This window comes from Oryctolagus cuniculus, chromosome 11 (genome assembly GCF_051225735.1).
Source record: "Oryctolagus cuniculus isolate XC-2025 breed Fujian yellow rabbit chromosome 11, ASM5122573v1, whole genome shotgun sequence".
Classification (NCBI taxonomy): domain Eukaryota; kingdom Metazoa; phylum Chordata; class Mammalia; order Lagomorpha; family Leporidae; genus Oryctolagus; species Oryctolagus cuniculus.
Window position 1 is genome coordinate 88,080,503 of NC_142877.1, and position 16,612 is coordinate 88,097,114.

Sequence of the window (16,612 nt, forward strand, 5' to 3'; positions counted from 1 at the left end):
CACAGTGGGGTAAACCACTGACTGCAATGCTGGCATCCCATATGAGCACGAGTTCAAGTCCTGGCTGCTCCACTTCTGACCTAGATCCCTGCTAATGTCCCTGGGAAAACAATGGAAGATGGCCCGAGTTCTTGAGTACCTGCTATCCATATGGGAGATGTTGCTGGAGATCCAGGCTCCTGGCTTCAGGCTGACCCAGCCCTTGCTACTGCAACCATTAGAGAAGTGAACTGGCAGATGATAGATCTCTCTCCCTGTCCCTCTGTAAGTCTGCCTTTCAAATAAATAAAAATGGTGAGGAAAAAAAAAGATCAGTTAAAGAAAGCTATTCTGAATTTGGCCCAGAATTACACACTGCCTCTGTTATGTTGACAAAGTAATTCTACATCTCTTATCAAAAAATAGTAATTGAGATTATCAAAAGTGCAAAAGAAAATAGTTTTCTAGATGTCCATGCCTAATATTTTTATCAATTGAGAGAGTAATTGCAGTAGCTAAGGGAAAAGTAGATTCCAAAAATGGCCATACAGTATTTTACTAGTAGAATTCTCACATTCCAACATAATTTGAAAATCGCAATCAAGAATTATTACCATGTCATATATTAATGTATGTCTATGCTCATTTACTTATATATGCATATTTACTCATATATGAATAGCTAAGTTGTACATGGCTGGCTGGAATACATATATATATATACACACACACACACACACATTTCTATGTATATGAACAACAATCCCACACTGAGTGAACATAATAATTATTATTATAAGTATTCTGAGTTATTAAACCACACATCAAGATAGTAAGCAATTAGATGCCTCTAATGTGCAAGACACTCCTACTAGAAATTAAGAAAATAAAAAGATTCTATATGCTTAGCACAAATTTTTCAGCTTTTTTGCTGCTCTCTTGCATCACTTTTTCCCCCCAGTGGATGCTGTCTCTACAAACAAAGAAACAATTTTTCATTAACATTCTATGTACATCTCTGCAAACTGTGGATATGATGTTTAGACGAATGACTGCATATTTCCAGTGTGGTGTTCACGTCCATAAGTATATGTTTCGGTCATCTGAGTCCACTCAAGAGATAGATATCATACAGTAGATTGAACAGGAAAAGTCTAATATAAAAACTATATTAACTAACTATACTTACTGTATTAACTAACTATACTAAACTAACTATATTAACTAACTATACTAAAGGAGCAACTATGTGAATATAATATAAGTAAACTCATATGGTACCGTAAGGATGAGGAAGAGTTCCCAAGGAAGAACAAAGCTGGAAGGAGAAGGTATGGTTCAGATACTGAATAGCAGAAAAATTCCCTAATTTGGGCATGCTTGAACTGGTCTGGAATCACTGGGCAAACAATGGAAAATCATCTAGAACCCAATGAGAAGAAGTAGAGGATTGGAAGAGGGGGTGCACAACCATACAGTGAGAGTGAGCCATTGAAAGAGCAGAAAGTGCAGCAGGCTTTGGTGTCCCTGTGGAGAGGATGGCACTCAGGTAATTGCTAAGTGGAGGCCACAAGGTTACACAGGGATCCTGTTCTAGGGCTGCAGCTGGGTAGGCTGCATCAGAGATCTTCAGTCCCACAAGCCAGGAACTGCAAAACCTCTTCCTCCTGCAATGCCTCCCTGGTTTCCTCTCCTGAAAAACGTTGTTCTCATTGTTAAGAGAGATGCAGAAAGTAATTCCTTTATCCCAAAGCTTATAATAAAGGGTGCATTTGTTGCAGAAAGGTAAAGCTACATATACATTCAATTACTACTTTGTCAATATAACACTTATATATGAGTGTGTATGAATTATAAATGTGAAGAACAGCTTTATAAAAAGTGTAAATTAGAAGAGTGTAAATTTAACTCTGACTTCTTCTCATTTGAGAAGATTCACAACTTGGACCAAATTAAGCCCTTATATTATTTTATTCACAGCATTTTAGGCTAGAACATGTATTTGAGTGACTTACATGAGAAGCATAAGAAGGGCTGAAATTGTCAGGGAAACGTTGCTCCATTCTTATTTTTCTCTTCTGAGTTTTATGTTACTTCCAGTCTATAAACTGTCACAATAACTAGAAAATGACTGATAATCTATGACAGGGCTCACACTAAGCTGTAATTACGAAGTACCAAGAAATAAATCATGATTAATATACTGATTACATTTTTAAACACAGTGAGAGAGAGAGAGGTAAAGAGCCAACCAAGGACTATCGGTTAGACTGCCCAGTCTGTACACACATACTCTGAGTTATCAATACCATTCTCTCTCTCTCACTGTGTTGAAAATTTTCCAAAATTTTACATCTAAAAAGTTATATAAATTTGTGTATGATAATTTCCGAACTAAAAGTCAAGAGAAGCTGTTGTTTCTTTTTTTAAAATACTCATTCTTTCATTCATTTGAAAGACTAAGCAAAAGGGTGGGGGAGAGAGAGAAAGAGAGAGAGAGAGAGACTCTTCCCTCTGCTGGGTCACTTCCCAAATAGCCTCAACAGCAGAGTCTGGGCCAAGACAAGGCCAGGAGCCAGGTCTCCCATTGGGTGGCAGGGGCACTCAGATATGGGATGTTGGTATGGCAAGCAGTGACTTAACTTGCTAAACCATACCACTGGCCCTAGAAGCTGTTAATTCTGATGGTATGAAAATCATGCTTGTCACTGAAAGTTTTCTCTATGCCAGAAAACTTGTAAATGATCCTGATTTCAAACAGTGTTTACATTGTCTCTAATTAATGTAGCTAAGCACAGTCAACTGAGAAGAGAAAAAAAATCTTTTCTTTAAATGTTTTCCAAGGAAAAAATAAGAAAAGTCCATCATCTACAACAGATGACAGCCATTTTATATAACAAGTTGAATGTTAAACCCTAAAAGACAATGCACCTACTGATAAAATGTTGCTTAACTGCAACTGCATTCTAATAAATTTTCAAAGAAAGAACAACTTCTTACAAAGGAAACAGTCAATAGTCAATATTTCATAGATAAAATTTGAAAATGATCTGTAGCTTAATATTTAGCTAAATGTTTACTTTGTAGAAAGAAGATCCTTGTCAATTGAAAATTGAAAATATTTGAAAGGGAACTAGCATAGACCAACAAGTACAAAATAAGCTAAGCATTAGACTAAGCTAAAAGTAATCACTAGAGTCTATGAAGTTTTATATAAAAGTAAAATGTTGTTATAGGAAAAATAAAGGAATCAAAAATTTCATTTTTCAATGTAGATGACTATGTGAGAAATGGTCTTATTTTAAATCTGATTAATTCTTCTACAGAATATTAATTAGAACACTAGGCCTACAGTCTGTCCTGAAGAAAGGAATGTATGTTTTAAAAAGAACTCTGGGAGTTGTCTCCGGGAGCCTGCGCGCTTTGGGCTCCCGGCCGGTCAGCCTTTGGGTCGGGGTTTTCGTCCGTGACTCCCGTTTCAGCTCTGCGGGTGCGGCCGCGAGTCGGGTCGCACGGCTGTCATCCATCTCCTTCCTGAAGATGCATCCTGATTTATCTCCACACTTGCACACTGAGGAATGCAACATCTTAATTAACTTGCTTAAGGAATGTCACAAAAATCACAACATTCTGAAATTTTTTGGTCATTGCAACGATCTTGATCGGGAAATGAGAAAATGTTTGAAGAATGAGTATATGCAGAAGAGGATGAAGAGCAGGGAGCATGGCAATGCAATGAGAAAGAGACTTTCTAATGCTCCAGAGGAATCTGAAAAATAAATCTTGTTTTCACTGAATGCCTTGGCAAAGAGAAGACTTGAGACTCTGGTTTGAGAGCCAAAACAGTCCTGTCTCATTTGGTCTCAAGAATCCTCTGACTGGAAAGTGCCCTGTGGAAACGGAATCATGGAGAAACACGAAAACCTGGATTCTGAATATCTGTCGGGCAGAGTCTCCAGTACCATCTCTCTTCTCTTGACAAACCCAGCTTCCACCATGTTTCTTTCCTTTGTCTGCAGCCAGTTAATATTTGAGTAACTTATCTCCTTCAATAAAATACTTTGTTTGAAAAAAAAAAAAAAAAAAAAGAACTCTGGAACATTATTTGATATTTTCATATCACTAGCTTTTTTTATTTTTTTTATTTTTTTTTATTTTTTGACAGGCAGAGTGGACAGTGAGAGAGAGAGACAGAGAGAAAGGTCTTCCTTTGCCATTGGGTCACCCTCCAATGGCCACCGCGGCCGGCGCGCTGTGGCCGGCGCACCACGCTGATCCAATGGCAGGAGCCAGGTACTTATCCTGGTCTCCCAGGGGTGCAGGGCCCAAGCACTTGGGCCATCATCCACTGCACTCCCTGGCCATAGCAGAGAGCTGGCCTGGAAGAGGGGCAACCGGGACAGAATCCGGCGCCCCAACCGGGACTAGAACCCGGTGTGCCGGCGCTGCAAGGCGGAGGATTAGCCTAGTGAGCCGCAGCGCTGGCATCACTAGCTTTTAAACTTGAATCATAAACTTAAATTTTACATGAAACACCAATCCAAAGAATAAAGTATCAAGATAAGTAACATATAAACACTCATGCAGAGGGAGGGTGCAGAATTTTACCTCCTAATTCTTGCCAGATTACTGTTTATAACTAGAAATATAAATTGATTTATAAATTTACAAACCACTGATAGTACATCAGTAGATTTACCTACCATATTGTTTCCTGTTGTTCTCCAAACTTTCTTCTGCCTGCTCCAACATATATCTCCTTGAAAACTTCCTTTCTCAAAGCTCCAAAATCTGTCGCTAGCATTTGGATCATTTGGAAGCTGTGCTACTTCCTCCCGGTCCTTTATATTCCATAACTGGAATTTACAAATGATTTCCTCACTGGATATTAGAAATGTTTTACATATATAACTTAATTTCCTGCTGTTTATAGTATTCAAAAAGAGAGTTCCAGTTATGTTTCATCCTGTCCCTGTTTGTATACTTTTCAATATAGACTAAAACTATATACCAAAAAAATCCAGTTGGTTCAAATGACCATGAATCAATTGCCATGTTAGTTTCATTTATACCTGGCCTTTTGAAGATCCCAACTGTTAGATAGTTCTGCTATAATTTCCCCTACTTCTGTCAACAAAAATGAACTAGAAGTGTCTACTATTCCAATTATTTTTTCAAGATTGAAATAAGGCACTGTGCATAAGTGTTATTTTATTAAATTATCTGTTCATGCCCTAGAGCCCAAATCTATGGGAAGATAGCAAGTGATAGCTCAATTACTTGGGTCCCTACCACCCATGGGAGAGATCCAAATGGAGTTCCACTCTCCTGGTTTCAACCTGGCCCAACCCTGGATTTTGCACGCATTTGGGAAATGGATCAGAGAATGAAAGATCTCTCTCTCTCTCTCTCTCTCTCTCTCTCTCTCTCTGCTTTTAAATACAATGGAAAAAGGAACCATTTTAAGGTAATTCTTAAGATTAAAAAATTATGTTGGGGCTATAAGATGTAGATAGATTAAAAAGTGGATTCAGATAAATATCTCTCCTCTTTTTTCACTTACAGAAGTTGAAAACAGCACTATATTTTGACACTTTTTATTCATTTGGAGTTTTATAGCCTTATTTCCAGGTAATGGCAAGTCTTTGCATTTCAAGGCCAGAAAAAACAGATATCCATCTCAAATTTGCTTACATAATTGTTTTCTCAATGGTACCACATAAAGAGACATCCTTTATTCATGAATGGTAAAAAAAAAAAAAAAAGATATTGACTTAAGATAAACATTAGTCATATAAATCCAAGTTCTGATTGTGTTGCTATTACTTTAGTTTTGGAAAAACAATTTAACTTCATTGCCTGAGTTTTCTCATTCTTAAAATGAGGTTGGCTATATGTTTCTTGCAGAGTTGCAATAGGCTTGAAAGACACAGTGAATATAAAGTATAAGCCAGAGCTTTGGACACGTGGGCCCTTAAGTCCCTGCTATTCCTTCAATGGTGTATTTTCAATATGAGTGATTTAATGTTTACAGAGAATCAAAGAGCAAATGGATAAAGAAAATAGCAAAATAATGGGGCTGGCGCCATGGCGCAGTAAGTTAATCCTCTGCCTGTGACGCCAGCATCCCATATGGGCACCGGTTCTATTCCGGCTGCTCCTCTTCCAATCCAGCTCTCTGCTATGGCCTGGGAAAGCAGTAGAAGATGACCCAGGTCCTTGGGCCCCTGCACCTACATGGGAGACCAGGAAGAAGCACCTGGCTGCTGGCTTCAGATCAACGCAGCTCCAGCCGTTGGCAGCCATTTGGGGAGTGAACCAATGCACAGAGACCTTTCTTTCTGTATCTCCCTCTCACTGTCTGTAACTCTACCTCTCAAATAAATAAATAAAATCTTTAAAAAAAAGAAAATAGGAAATAAGCACATAATACTGTTAATATATTTAATGGTAAAAAATATAATTGCATTTTGTTGATGCTAAATATGCAATAGATTGTCAAATTGTGTATTGCGATATTTTTCAATTGGCACACTTGTGATTACATTCTGCCTACAAAATCTACTAATGAAATAACTATCTGATATTTACTACCATTGTTAATTGTCACCAAATTTAATTGTAGAAGTCAAAATTGACATTTATATTTTCCATTAAAAAGATTCAAGCTTCATTTTTTTTAAACATTGTATTTTTCCCCTGGATAGAAACAAGAAAAAGATAAGATTTTATAAACACTTGCGGTCAAGTTAAACTTTTTCATTACATGTATGATGAAAACTATTTTTTCTTAAATCCTCTTCTTTATCTGAACTACTACAAATCTGTAATATTATATATTACATATCTGAATACAATATTGCATATTACATATCTGAAGTAATGCATAAGAAGCTACAGCTACAACTCATTGGATTATTGTTATTTTTTGATCAGTGAGTTATACTCTAACTAAAAATTTAAATTTTAAAGCTGTTTGTGATGAGGGAAACCTCACATTTGTGGAAATAAAGTTAAAAGATAAGTTATTCTTTGCATAAGGCCCTGTCTAAATACCTACAGAGTTTCTGGATTCAAAAGGCTTTCATAGCCTTGGCAGCTCATGTCAAGAGCCTCAGGTGGTCACTGACGTAAAAAAAAAAATGTGTTAATTGTTAAATCAACAACAGGTCCTTAATGAGTTGTAATATGAGAAATAACTGTAAAACTTTCTCTCAATCTGTACTTAATACCTGGTGTGTGTGGGTAGGGGGGTGCAAACTGTTGAAATCTTTACTTAGTATAGAATTGGTCTTCTGATAAAATTAATTAAAAATGAACCTTAATGAAGAATGGGATGGGAGAGGGTGTAGGAGTTGGGCTGGGAGTGGGGGTGGGAGGGTGGGAATGGGGGGAAGAACCACTATATTACTAAAAGCTGTACATATGAAATTTGTATTCATTAAATAAAATCCTTCTTTAAAAAGATGTTATTTTTGATACAGAACTTTTTGCAGTCCATACATAGTTTTTTCACAATATGAAGACAGATTTCCCATGAACTTTTGGATATCCCTTATATTATTGCTTAAACATTAAGGCTGATTTTTTAATCTGAACTTTTGGGATAGAGACTTTAAAATACAGATTTAAGGGGCCGGCATTGTGGTGTAGCTGGTTAAGCCACTACCTGTAACCCCAGCATCCCATATGGATCGTGTCCAGCTGCTCCACTTCCAATCCATCTCTCTGCTAATAGCATAGAAAAGCAGTGGAAGATGGCCTAAGTCCTTGGGCCCCTGCCACCTATGTTGGAGACACAGATGAAGCTCCTAGCTTATGGCTTCAGCCTGTTCCTGTGCTGGCAGTTGTGGCTATCTGAGGACTGAACTAGCAGATGAAAAATTGTCTCTTTCTCTCTATCTCTCTTTCTGTCTTTCCCTATTTTTCAGTAAGTCTGACTTTTAAAATAAATATATTAAAATATTTTAAAACATAATAAAATGAAATACAGATTTGTTAGATCTTGGTATTTTATCCCTCAATTTGAAAATTAATTAAGCAAATACATAAACACTTCAAACTTTGAATATTAATTAAGCAGATGCATTAGCATTAATACTTCAGACTTGGAAAATTAAACAAATTCATTAACACTTCAACCCACAAAAAATTCTAGTAACCAGAACTGAGTAATTAATATTAATTAACATTGCACTAAGAGCACATTTACATGGTTTGTAGACTTATCTGATTTAGATAAACTTTAATAGGCTATTTATTAGAAGAATAGACACAAAATAAATAGTTGTTTATTGAGTGTCCTTTAACAGTTTGATATTGTCCATTTCAAAGATCTGAGATAGGTTAAAGAAACAGTCCACAGTGTTTCCAGATATACTTAATAAATACTTAAATATAGCAGCTATTAGTAACTATAAAATTCTATGCACTGATATGGTGCCATAGCTAGTTTCAACAGCAATAGACATTATCCAGAGAGTGATAATCTTCATATGTGGTAACCTGAGAGAACTAATTCTGTATATGTCAACTACATTTATTCTTCCTAAAAAAATGTGTAAATATGTGAGGACAGGGGCCATGCATGCTCTATTGATAAAAGATTAAAGCATCATGTTCCTAACTGTAATATTTTACTTCTTATCCCTTCCCTACATGATCATTTCCCTTCTTTTATACATTGTTTTATTCTTTGTTGTTGTTGTTGTTATTGCTGCTTTCAAACCAATTTCTTACACTAGCTAATGTGGTACAAAAATAAATGGATATGGTCAAATGTGAAATGCATTTGTCAAATGAATGAAACTGAAGTGCAATAATATAATAAATCCTCAGGCTAGTCATGTTTATTGTTGCCAAATGTCTCCCTGCTAAGAACTAATAAGCATGAAAAGGGATAATGAAAGTTTCCATGAAAAATTTTTGGGAAACCTATCCACAAGTCTTCACTATCTGGGAATGTGGAAATAAGTGTTTGTTTTATACAAGTTCCATATGAGGGCTGTAAAGATGAAATTTAGAGAATAGAGTCACATGGAAAGCAACTACAGTATGACAATTACTAATAATATTTGGCTTACAGAAAAAAATTGACAGGAAAGCTCCACGGCCACATAATAAGGCACTAAAGAAATACATGTTGAATGAATGTACGAGTGAAAGGCAGATTTTTAAATTAAAGATTCCAAAGACCTCAAGTGCTCCTGAAAATCAAATTTGGCTTTCAAATTCACATCTTAGAGTATGTAATAAACATTTTCAAATTTATTTAAAATGCATATCTTTGCTGAAGATTTAATTTGGCCGAATTAGTTCACAGGAAAAGGAGGGGAAAGAGAAGATAATTAGAAATTGAAATATACTTTTATAAAAGAACTGGGTTGTTTGAAAGGAATATGCATATCAATAAAAGGTAAAAAAATTTCAGTTATTTTCATTGTTTATGCTGTTCCTCTTTAAATAAAAATGGTTGTAGACATAGTTATAAATATAAGGAAATTAAATAGAATTCTGAAAAGAACATTTAAACAATGATTGCAGAATTTTAGTAACACATTTCCTACAGGCAAGAGAAATACTTAATTTTAAAAATTCTCTGTAGATGCACCTATGTATAGTGGAAAATGAGTGATCAACCCTCTTTGCTTACTGAGATACGCTTTTGATTAGCTAGTCCACGTGGAAGCCTACATAATCAATAACTATCTACTATTTCACTGGAAAGTCAAGGAACCAAAATAACCAAGGTTATATGGAACAGTTACCAACGGAAAGAAGGATCTTAGTTAATTTAAGGACCCCACTAGGGAAAGAAAATCTAGTTCTGAAACCAAATCTATTTATATTTTATAACAAAAATGCATAAATCATGCAAAACTAAAGATCCTGTAGGAAAACAAGAATAAAAGTATATTGAACAGTGTTAGCACATACTCTGAAGAATTTATAGGAACAAGAGAATATGTTTAGCTTTACATTTTTAGCACCATATTCTAGGCATCCTTGTCTGTGAAGACACTACCACAAAGTATCTTTAAGAATAAATCAATACGGTAGTGTGTAAAAAGTAATAAAACCTGAGAAAATAATGTGTATTTTAAAGGGAATTCAAAGTGTCTAAGCATTATAAAAGATCAATAAACAGGCAAAATACAGAAATTAAAAATCTATGCAATATCTACAAAATAAGAACCCCAATCCTGTATGATATGCATTAGCTTTTATGATTCAGAATTTTTTTTCTAAAATAAAATATGTAGATAAACCAAATTGTATGTATGGTACCTGGTGATTTTTTTAAAGACAGGAATCTTAATGCTGGTTACAAATACTTGGATATTTTTTGTGACTATCAAGTATACCCAAATTAACTACTTTTCTCATTTAATTATCTCTAAATTATTGTATTAGAATAGCTAAATTAATTCACATTTTAACACATGGAAAAATGCTATTAATATTTTACAACTTACAGGACAGCCTTTGTTCAATGAAAAAAACCACGAAAATCTCAAAAACAAGCGTAGTCATCATGTTGGATTGACAAAGTCCAAACATGGTATACACAACCTGCATACTATTTATTTTATTTTCATTTTCAGCATTAGGCTTTACCTACCTGAAATCCACTATAAATGACTATTATAATTCTAGGTTGGACACAGCAATGGCTTTCAAAAGCAACTGTCATTTGGACATTGTTCTGTCTACCTAAACCCCAAACTTTCCCAATGTAACTAGTTCATCGCCCTTAAGTCGATGTAAACGCTTTGCTGCTAAAAATTTGTTCTGGTCACTTTCATTAAAATGTTGAATTTTTTTCCTCCATGCTTTACTTACGCTGTATCTGCTGTTAAGTAATGCAATATGCGAAGAGTTTTGAAATAGCTCCTACATCCAGACACACAGTGTTGGCTACATTGATGAAAATCCAATGACGTATTACTATACATCATGAGATTTCTATTTTGACCTGTTTAACAGTTTTTTATACATACCAGGAGAGTTATTCAAAGCATTTTACATATTAAATTACTTATCAAAACACAGCATATATAGACCTTGACATTTGTTAAAGAACCAAGGATTTAACCCCTCAAAAAAATTTTTTTTAAAGGACCAGAACAAATCTTGAGCAGAACACAGATTATGTGGCAAAGAAGTGACGCCTTGGAAAATACAGGATACTCATCAAGACATACTTTCAGCACATATGTTGGAGGCTGATTGGTTGATTTCTATGATCACCTGCAAATATGCAGCAGACTGTTGTTTAAAAAACATAAAGTCTTTAACAATATTGTTGGAAAAGTAGGGAGAGAAAAAAAACTGTCAGAGGTCCTTTAGTGATATTTTTTGTTCCACGAGCCCATCGGTAGGTCCAGGTCTAATATCAATTTTTTGAGACAAGAGTCTCATGCTATTTTATTTTCATGTGGGTAAGTAATTTCAGAATGATTATACATTGACTGTATTAAATTGCTTTTTATTTTCTTCTTTCATTTCTAGAGTAATCATAGGACAAAGTAATGACTTTGCAATGAATGCCAATATGTGATTCCTTCATAAATGTGTTGTTTTACTCCACAATTTATTTTCTATGTATCTAGTGATTTGACAACTTATATAATAACAAAAAGACTCTCAATAAATGCAATGAGAGAATAAGCTATATTGATTACTGCTGAAATTGTTTATTTACCACATATCAAAACAATAAAACTCAAGATTCTAATCACATCTAAAATATTATGTTAACAAAAACAGTATATATTAACGTAAGTGTTGGTCATTTTAAAGACTAATTTCCTATAGCATTTTCATTCCACTGCAAATATACTTCGAAATTGCTATCACACAATGTTTTCAAAATTGCAATTATTATTTGTTGAAGGAATTGCAATATACAATGGGAAATTTTTAAACTGAGTTTTAAATATAGGATTCCATTGTGGATAACTACAAACAGACTTAAAGATTCAACAGAAGCTTTAAAATAGCAAAGACAACAGAACAGTGTTAAAGAAGAAAATGCACCAATGATGAATTTCTAGTCAATAGAAAAATCCTTTAGAATGCAGGAACACTGTTAAGAATGAGGGTTCAGTTTAAAAAATCAATTCAATTTATTTCATTTTGAAATTATTATTTTAGGCATATATGAAATTATCTCTAAGTATTTCAATACTTTGTTCAAAAATTGCTATCCCTCTTACATGTTACTTGTCATCTTTGGTAAAAAGCTTTATATCAAGAATAAAACCCTTTTAAAAAAAGATACAACCCTTATGTAATACATTTTTATACTGATAGTTTCATCTAAAATCCTACTAGCCAATAAAAATTATATTAATAAATTGCATTGTAAAGCATCTACTTATTTCTACTTTTCACTTTGAAAAATTCTTGCAAGAAACTTAATTTATCTTTCTGTATTGGAAACATTTGTGTCAGCCATTTGTGAAAATCTGCTTGCTCTTTTTACTAAACTCTATTTTTATCTTAAACATATTTACATCCTAAAGTAATTCCAATAGCTCTTTATTTATCAGAGATCCTACTTCCTCACTGCAAATGCTACCCAGCCCCAGCATTTTCTCTCTATATATAGTGTGTGTATATGTGTGTGTGTGTGTATGTGTGTGTGTATTGTATATGTATTTTCATCAAAGAATTTTTACTGCTGGGACGAGGTGAGGGTTTGCTGTTTTCTATTACTGTTTTTACAAGAGAACAAAGTAGACATTCCATTCTGTTATTTGGGGGGAGAAATAAGCTAGATCTTTCCAACATATAAATAGTAAGTAGAAGGAGGATAAGCTTTTAGGAAGCTTCCTTAATGTTTTTTAGGACACTGATTTATCATCTAGGAAACTCTTGCTTTTATAAACATTAGTAGTCCTGCTGCTTGGAAGAGTTCTTCTTGTTTCTCAAAGCATACTGACTTACAAGATGCTTCATGCAGGATAAATCTGGCCCATATATGAATGCCAACTTCACTTGTCACCTCTCTATATTGTTTGTCTGCTAGGATTGCCTTTAGGAGTGCTAGTTGTGACGATCTCTAAGCTTCTGAGCTACATTCTGTCTTTAACTCCATTAAAATCTTGTGCCAATGGCCATAGGCCTTAGCTTCTTTGTGTCCTCGATATCCTATCCTAAAATAATAGCTTCTTAACTTTTTTTCATGTTTTTCAGAAATGTTCTGTTTGTAGACTGAAGATAAACTATGCTTCTTTTAACTCTTTGAATTTATTTGCCTAGTCATAATGTTAACATTAAAAACTAAAGTGCAATAATCTAAAGGAATTTAAAAATATAAAATGGACATTTATACTCAATACTCAGCATCCTATTGCACCAAACTTGAAACAACAGACAATTTACCCAGCCTAATGTTTGCTAATTCTTCTATTTGGACATACTATTTTTAAGTATTTAAAATCTTATTTGAAAAAATATTGATCTCAGAAAAAAAGATGTCATTCTCTGTACTCATTAGACACACACACACACACACACACAAAACACATCAGAATGGAGAGACATGTGGTTTGAACCTTTGCCTCCAGCCAGCACTAAGGAAACCCTGGAATCTGTCTTGCTGTCGCTTTTCTAACCCTTTCCCAACAGATACAGTCCCTTGCTCTGCTTAATCCTCAGGAGATTTAAAGCAGATGATCATAATTCTTGAATAGTATTCTTTATACGGCATCTTGAGGATGTGCCAAGTACAGCATTCCCAATCCAGTAGCCCACTCTTACAGCTACAGTTTTTTTAGCCTCTAACCATTTTTGAAACTTTTATATGGATTTTTTTGTATTTTTAATTAGTTTTTAAAACTATGGGTAATTTTAACTTGTTGAATAGAAAAGATAATTTCTTCCATTTTATAGCACCTGTGCAGAAAACATTCTCATAGATCTTACTACATCAGTGGAATCAGTGACAGTGTTTACAAAAGCTCTGTAATGCACATAGTATTTCCTTCATTTCTAGGATGAAAGCTCAGAAAATCTGTGTAAAAAGGCTATGTTTTAAGCAATTTAAATCCATGAACATCTTTAGAATATAGATGCAATGTACTTTCAGTTTTATGAATAAGCCCTGTTCCTGAAGTCCTTCATTCAATAGGACTATTTCTAAGATAACTTTAACATATGCTTTATTCATAAAAATGCATATAATTATAAAATTTACACTGTTAAAAATAAAAATAAGTAGAAATATGAAAACCAAGAAGCTTATTCATTTCATATTCTTGAAATACAAGGGAGATTGAATCCATAGTCAGAAGGAAACTGTTATATCTATTTCATTGTTTTAGTAGCTCCTTTTATTTATTCTAAACACAATTAATAGCAACCTTGATGATATAACTTTCCAAACAAAAATAAACTCAACAAAGATACTTTTGTTAAACTTGAAGGTCATAGAGTTTTCAAATGCCTGTTGTTGACTTTAGTATATTCCTGACTTTAAAATGCAATTTGAATTGGATCATGTTAAGTGAAAATTTACATTTAATATCACTGTCTAGGTTGTTCAATTAAGGGAATACTTGCACCAATGATAACAAATACAAGACCTTCTAAGAAAGAACGCATATCATTCCGTGACAATCCTCTACAACTCAGTGGTGGATGGGGAAGTGGCAAAAAGAAGGCAAAACCTTCCCAGTAGTCCTTCAAGCCTCACCATTCAAAACACATGGCAAATGGTTTATTTTCAAGAACTTTGTGGATATCTGGTCACGTTACCAATTGGATACAAGGGTTTAGAGCGCTGTGTTTAATTTGTTTTATTATACATATTTCACAATTTTGTTTTCTGATGGAGTTATCTTCTTTGCCATCTGTAAAATAGAGTTTTGCAGTTCTTCCTATGTTCATCTTGAATGGCCTCCAGAAAATTTAATTCATGAAATATTGGAATGGAATCTGTAATATCCAGTTTCTCCTGCAGCTCAATTTTTATGATACATTTATTCAAGATGGCTTTTATTATCAGAAAAAATGTAATTCCATAGAGATTATAAATATATTCAGTGACATTGTTTAGTGTAGAATTAATGAATAATAATTATATGGATATACTTTATCCTACCAGATCATAATCATTAAGTATTTTAATTAAAACCTAAAATAATTCAAAAAATAATAAAATGGCCTTTTATTCTTGTTTTAAATAGTCTTTATTAGATAACAAAGTTACAATAAGAAAATATACATTAAGTTAATGTAAAAATGAAATATCACTGAATTGGATGTTTATAATGTTTCATTTAAATGTATATTATCCTTATCATTCGTAAAGGATAGGTGTTAATTCTGGTTCAATGGCATATATTCTGCTGATTCAGAAATATTCTGTAATTATTGTTAAGATGCCTTAAAATTGTCATTTACTTTTTTCAAATTTCAAACCTATCATTTTGTAACAATGTATTTTCTATATATATAGTATATATAATATATTTTCCAGTTTTATTAAAACCTCACTGTAATGTAGTTAATACTCTGTTGCATCTTAATAAAAACAATGTAGAAAATGCTGCATTCACATTTAGCCCTCATAGGATCTATTAGTCTCCTGAGTCTGGAATTTTTTTTTACAAAGTTAAATTTGTAGTTCCAGGGAGTTTCCTTAGCTATGTGCTTGTAATAGAATCTGGTGAACTTTAGGTTTTTATTTAGGTATTTATTAAAATATTTGATGTACAAATCACAACACAGATTGAGAGATGCATTTATTTAGTTTGTATCCCCCATCTACTTTTGGAGTCCTCTTGCATTTCAAACCTGTAGATCTCTTTTAACTTGATTGAGATAGCAATGTTAATGAGCCTTGAACTGTCAATCTATAAAGAAAACATAGGTTCATATGTTATTGCCTAGAAATTGAGCTCTATGTGTAGTTGCTTCATGAACACACTGTTAGGTCATCCTTTCACTAACAGTATCCACAAACCAACGTAATGTAATGATGGAAAATATTTTATCAGCATACTGTGCACCTTGTAGAAGTAAACCATATTAGAGCTGATATTGATGGGGTTTTATGGTTCATATACTCAAATAATGAAATGGAAAGGCTAGTACAAAAGGTGAGATGCTTATGATTAAACGTTTTTTGCCTAAAAATAACTTTACAGCTTCCTTATTCTATAATCTGTATGACTATTTTATAATATTAATTGTGAGGAAAATGATTGGTGTGATGTGCCCAAATTTAAAAGTGATGATTGATACATAGTCCAATAAAACAATTTCCTGATTATGGTGTTGAATTGGATGTTTTTTATACTGTTGTTTATTGTGTACAGCCTTAAAATGATAATTTAAATAATCTTCCAATGCTCACATTTATCTTTGTAGGGCTAGTTTATTAGTGTTTGTGAAAATAGAAAAGATAAACTGATATTTTTAAATGTGAATAAAGCGTGAAAGATTTCAAATCAAAAGATGTATTTTCTCCTCTTCTTTTGAAGAAATTAAGAAATGTTTGCCTTCAAGATTCAGGAAGATAAAGACATGAGCCTGTCTTGTCACTTAGTTGGCACTGAGTTTTATATGGACAGTGATGTACCTAGGCAATGGGACTATTCAAATGCACAACCACAGATGACTT

The 16,612-nt window shown here is 33.7% G+C and overlaps 2 protein-coding genes across 5 annotated transcripts in view; both read left to right on the forward strand.

The window, feature by feature from the left end:
• The window catches only part of LRRIQ1 (leucine rich repeats and IQ motif containing 1), a 240,047-nt gene that overhangs the window by 210,142 nt on the left and 13,293 nt on the right, over positions 1-16,612 (forward strand). For 3 of the 4 annotated variants that reach the window (XM_051845711.3, XM_089307544.1, XM_089307543.1), the window contains one exon: positions 14,523-16,445. The exons of the other annotated variant lie outside the window; for it this stretch is intronic. In XM_051845711.3, coding sequence (XP_051701671.1) covers positions 14,523-14,665 — 143 coding nt within the window. In that variant the 3' untranslated portion in view covers positions 14,666-16,445. Of the gene's footprint in view, positions 1-14,522; positions 16,446-16,612 lie in introns of those variants that run through there. 4 annotated transcript variants of the gene reach the window in all.
• Positions 3,370-4,066, forward strand: LOC149123557 (COX assembly mitochondrial protein 2 homolog). Its single transcript, XM_089307549.1, has one exon. It carries the CDS (start codon positions 3,520-3,522, stop codon positions 3,757-3,759), a length of 240 nt encoding a protein of 79 aa, XP_089163675.1. The 5' UTR covers positions 3,370-3,519; the 3' UTR covers positions 3,760-4,066.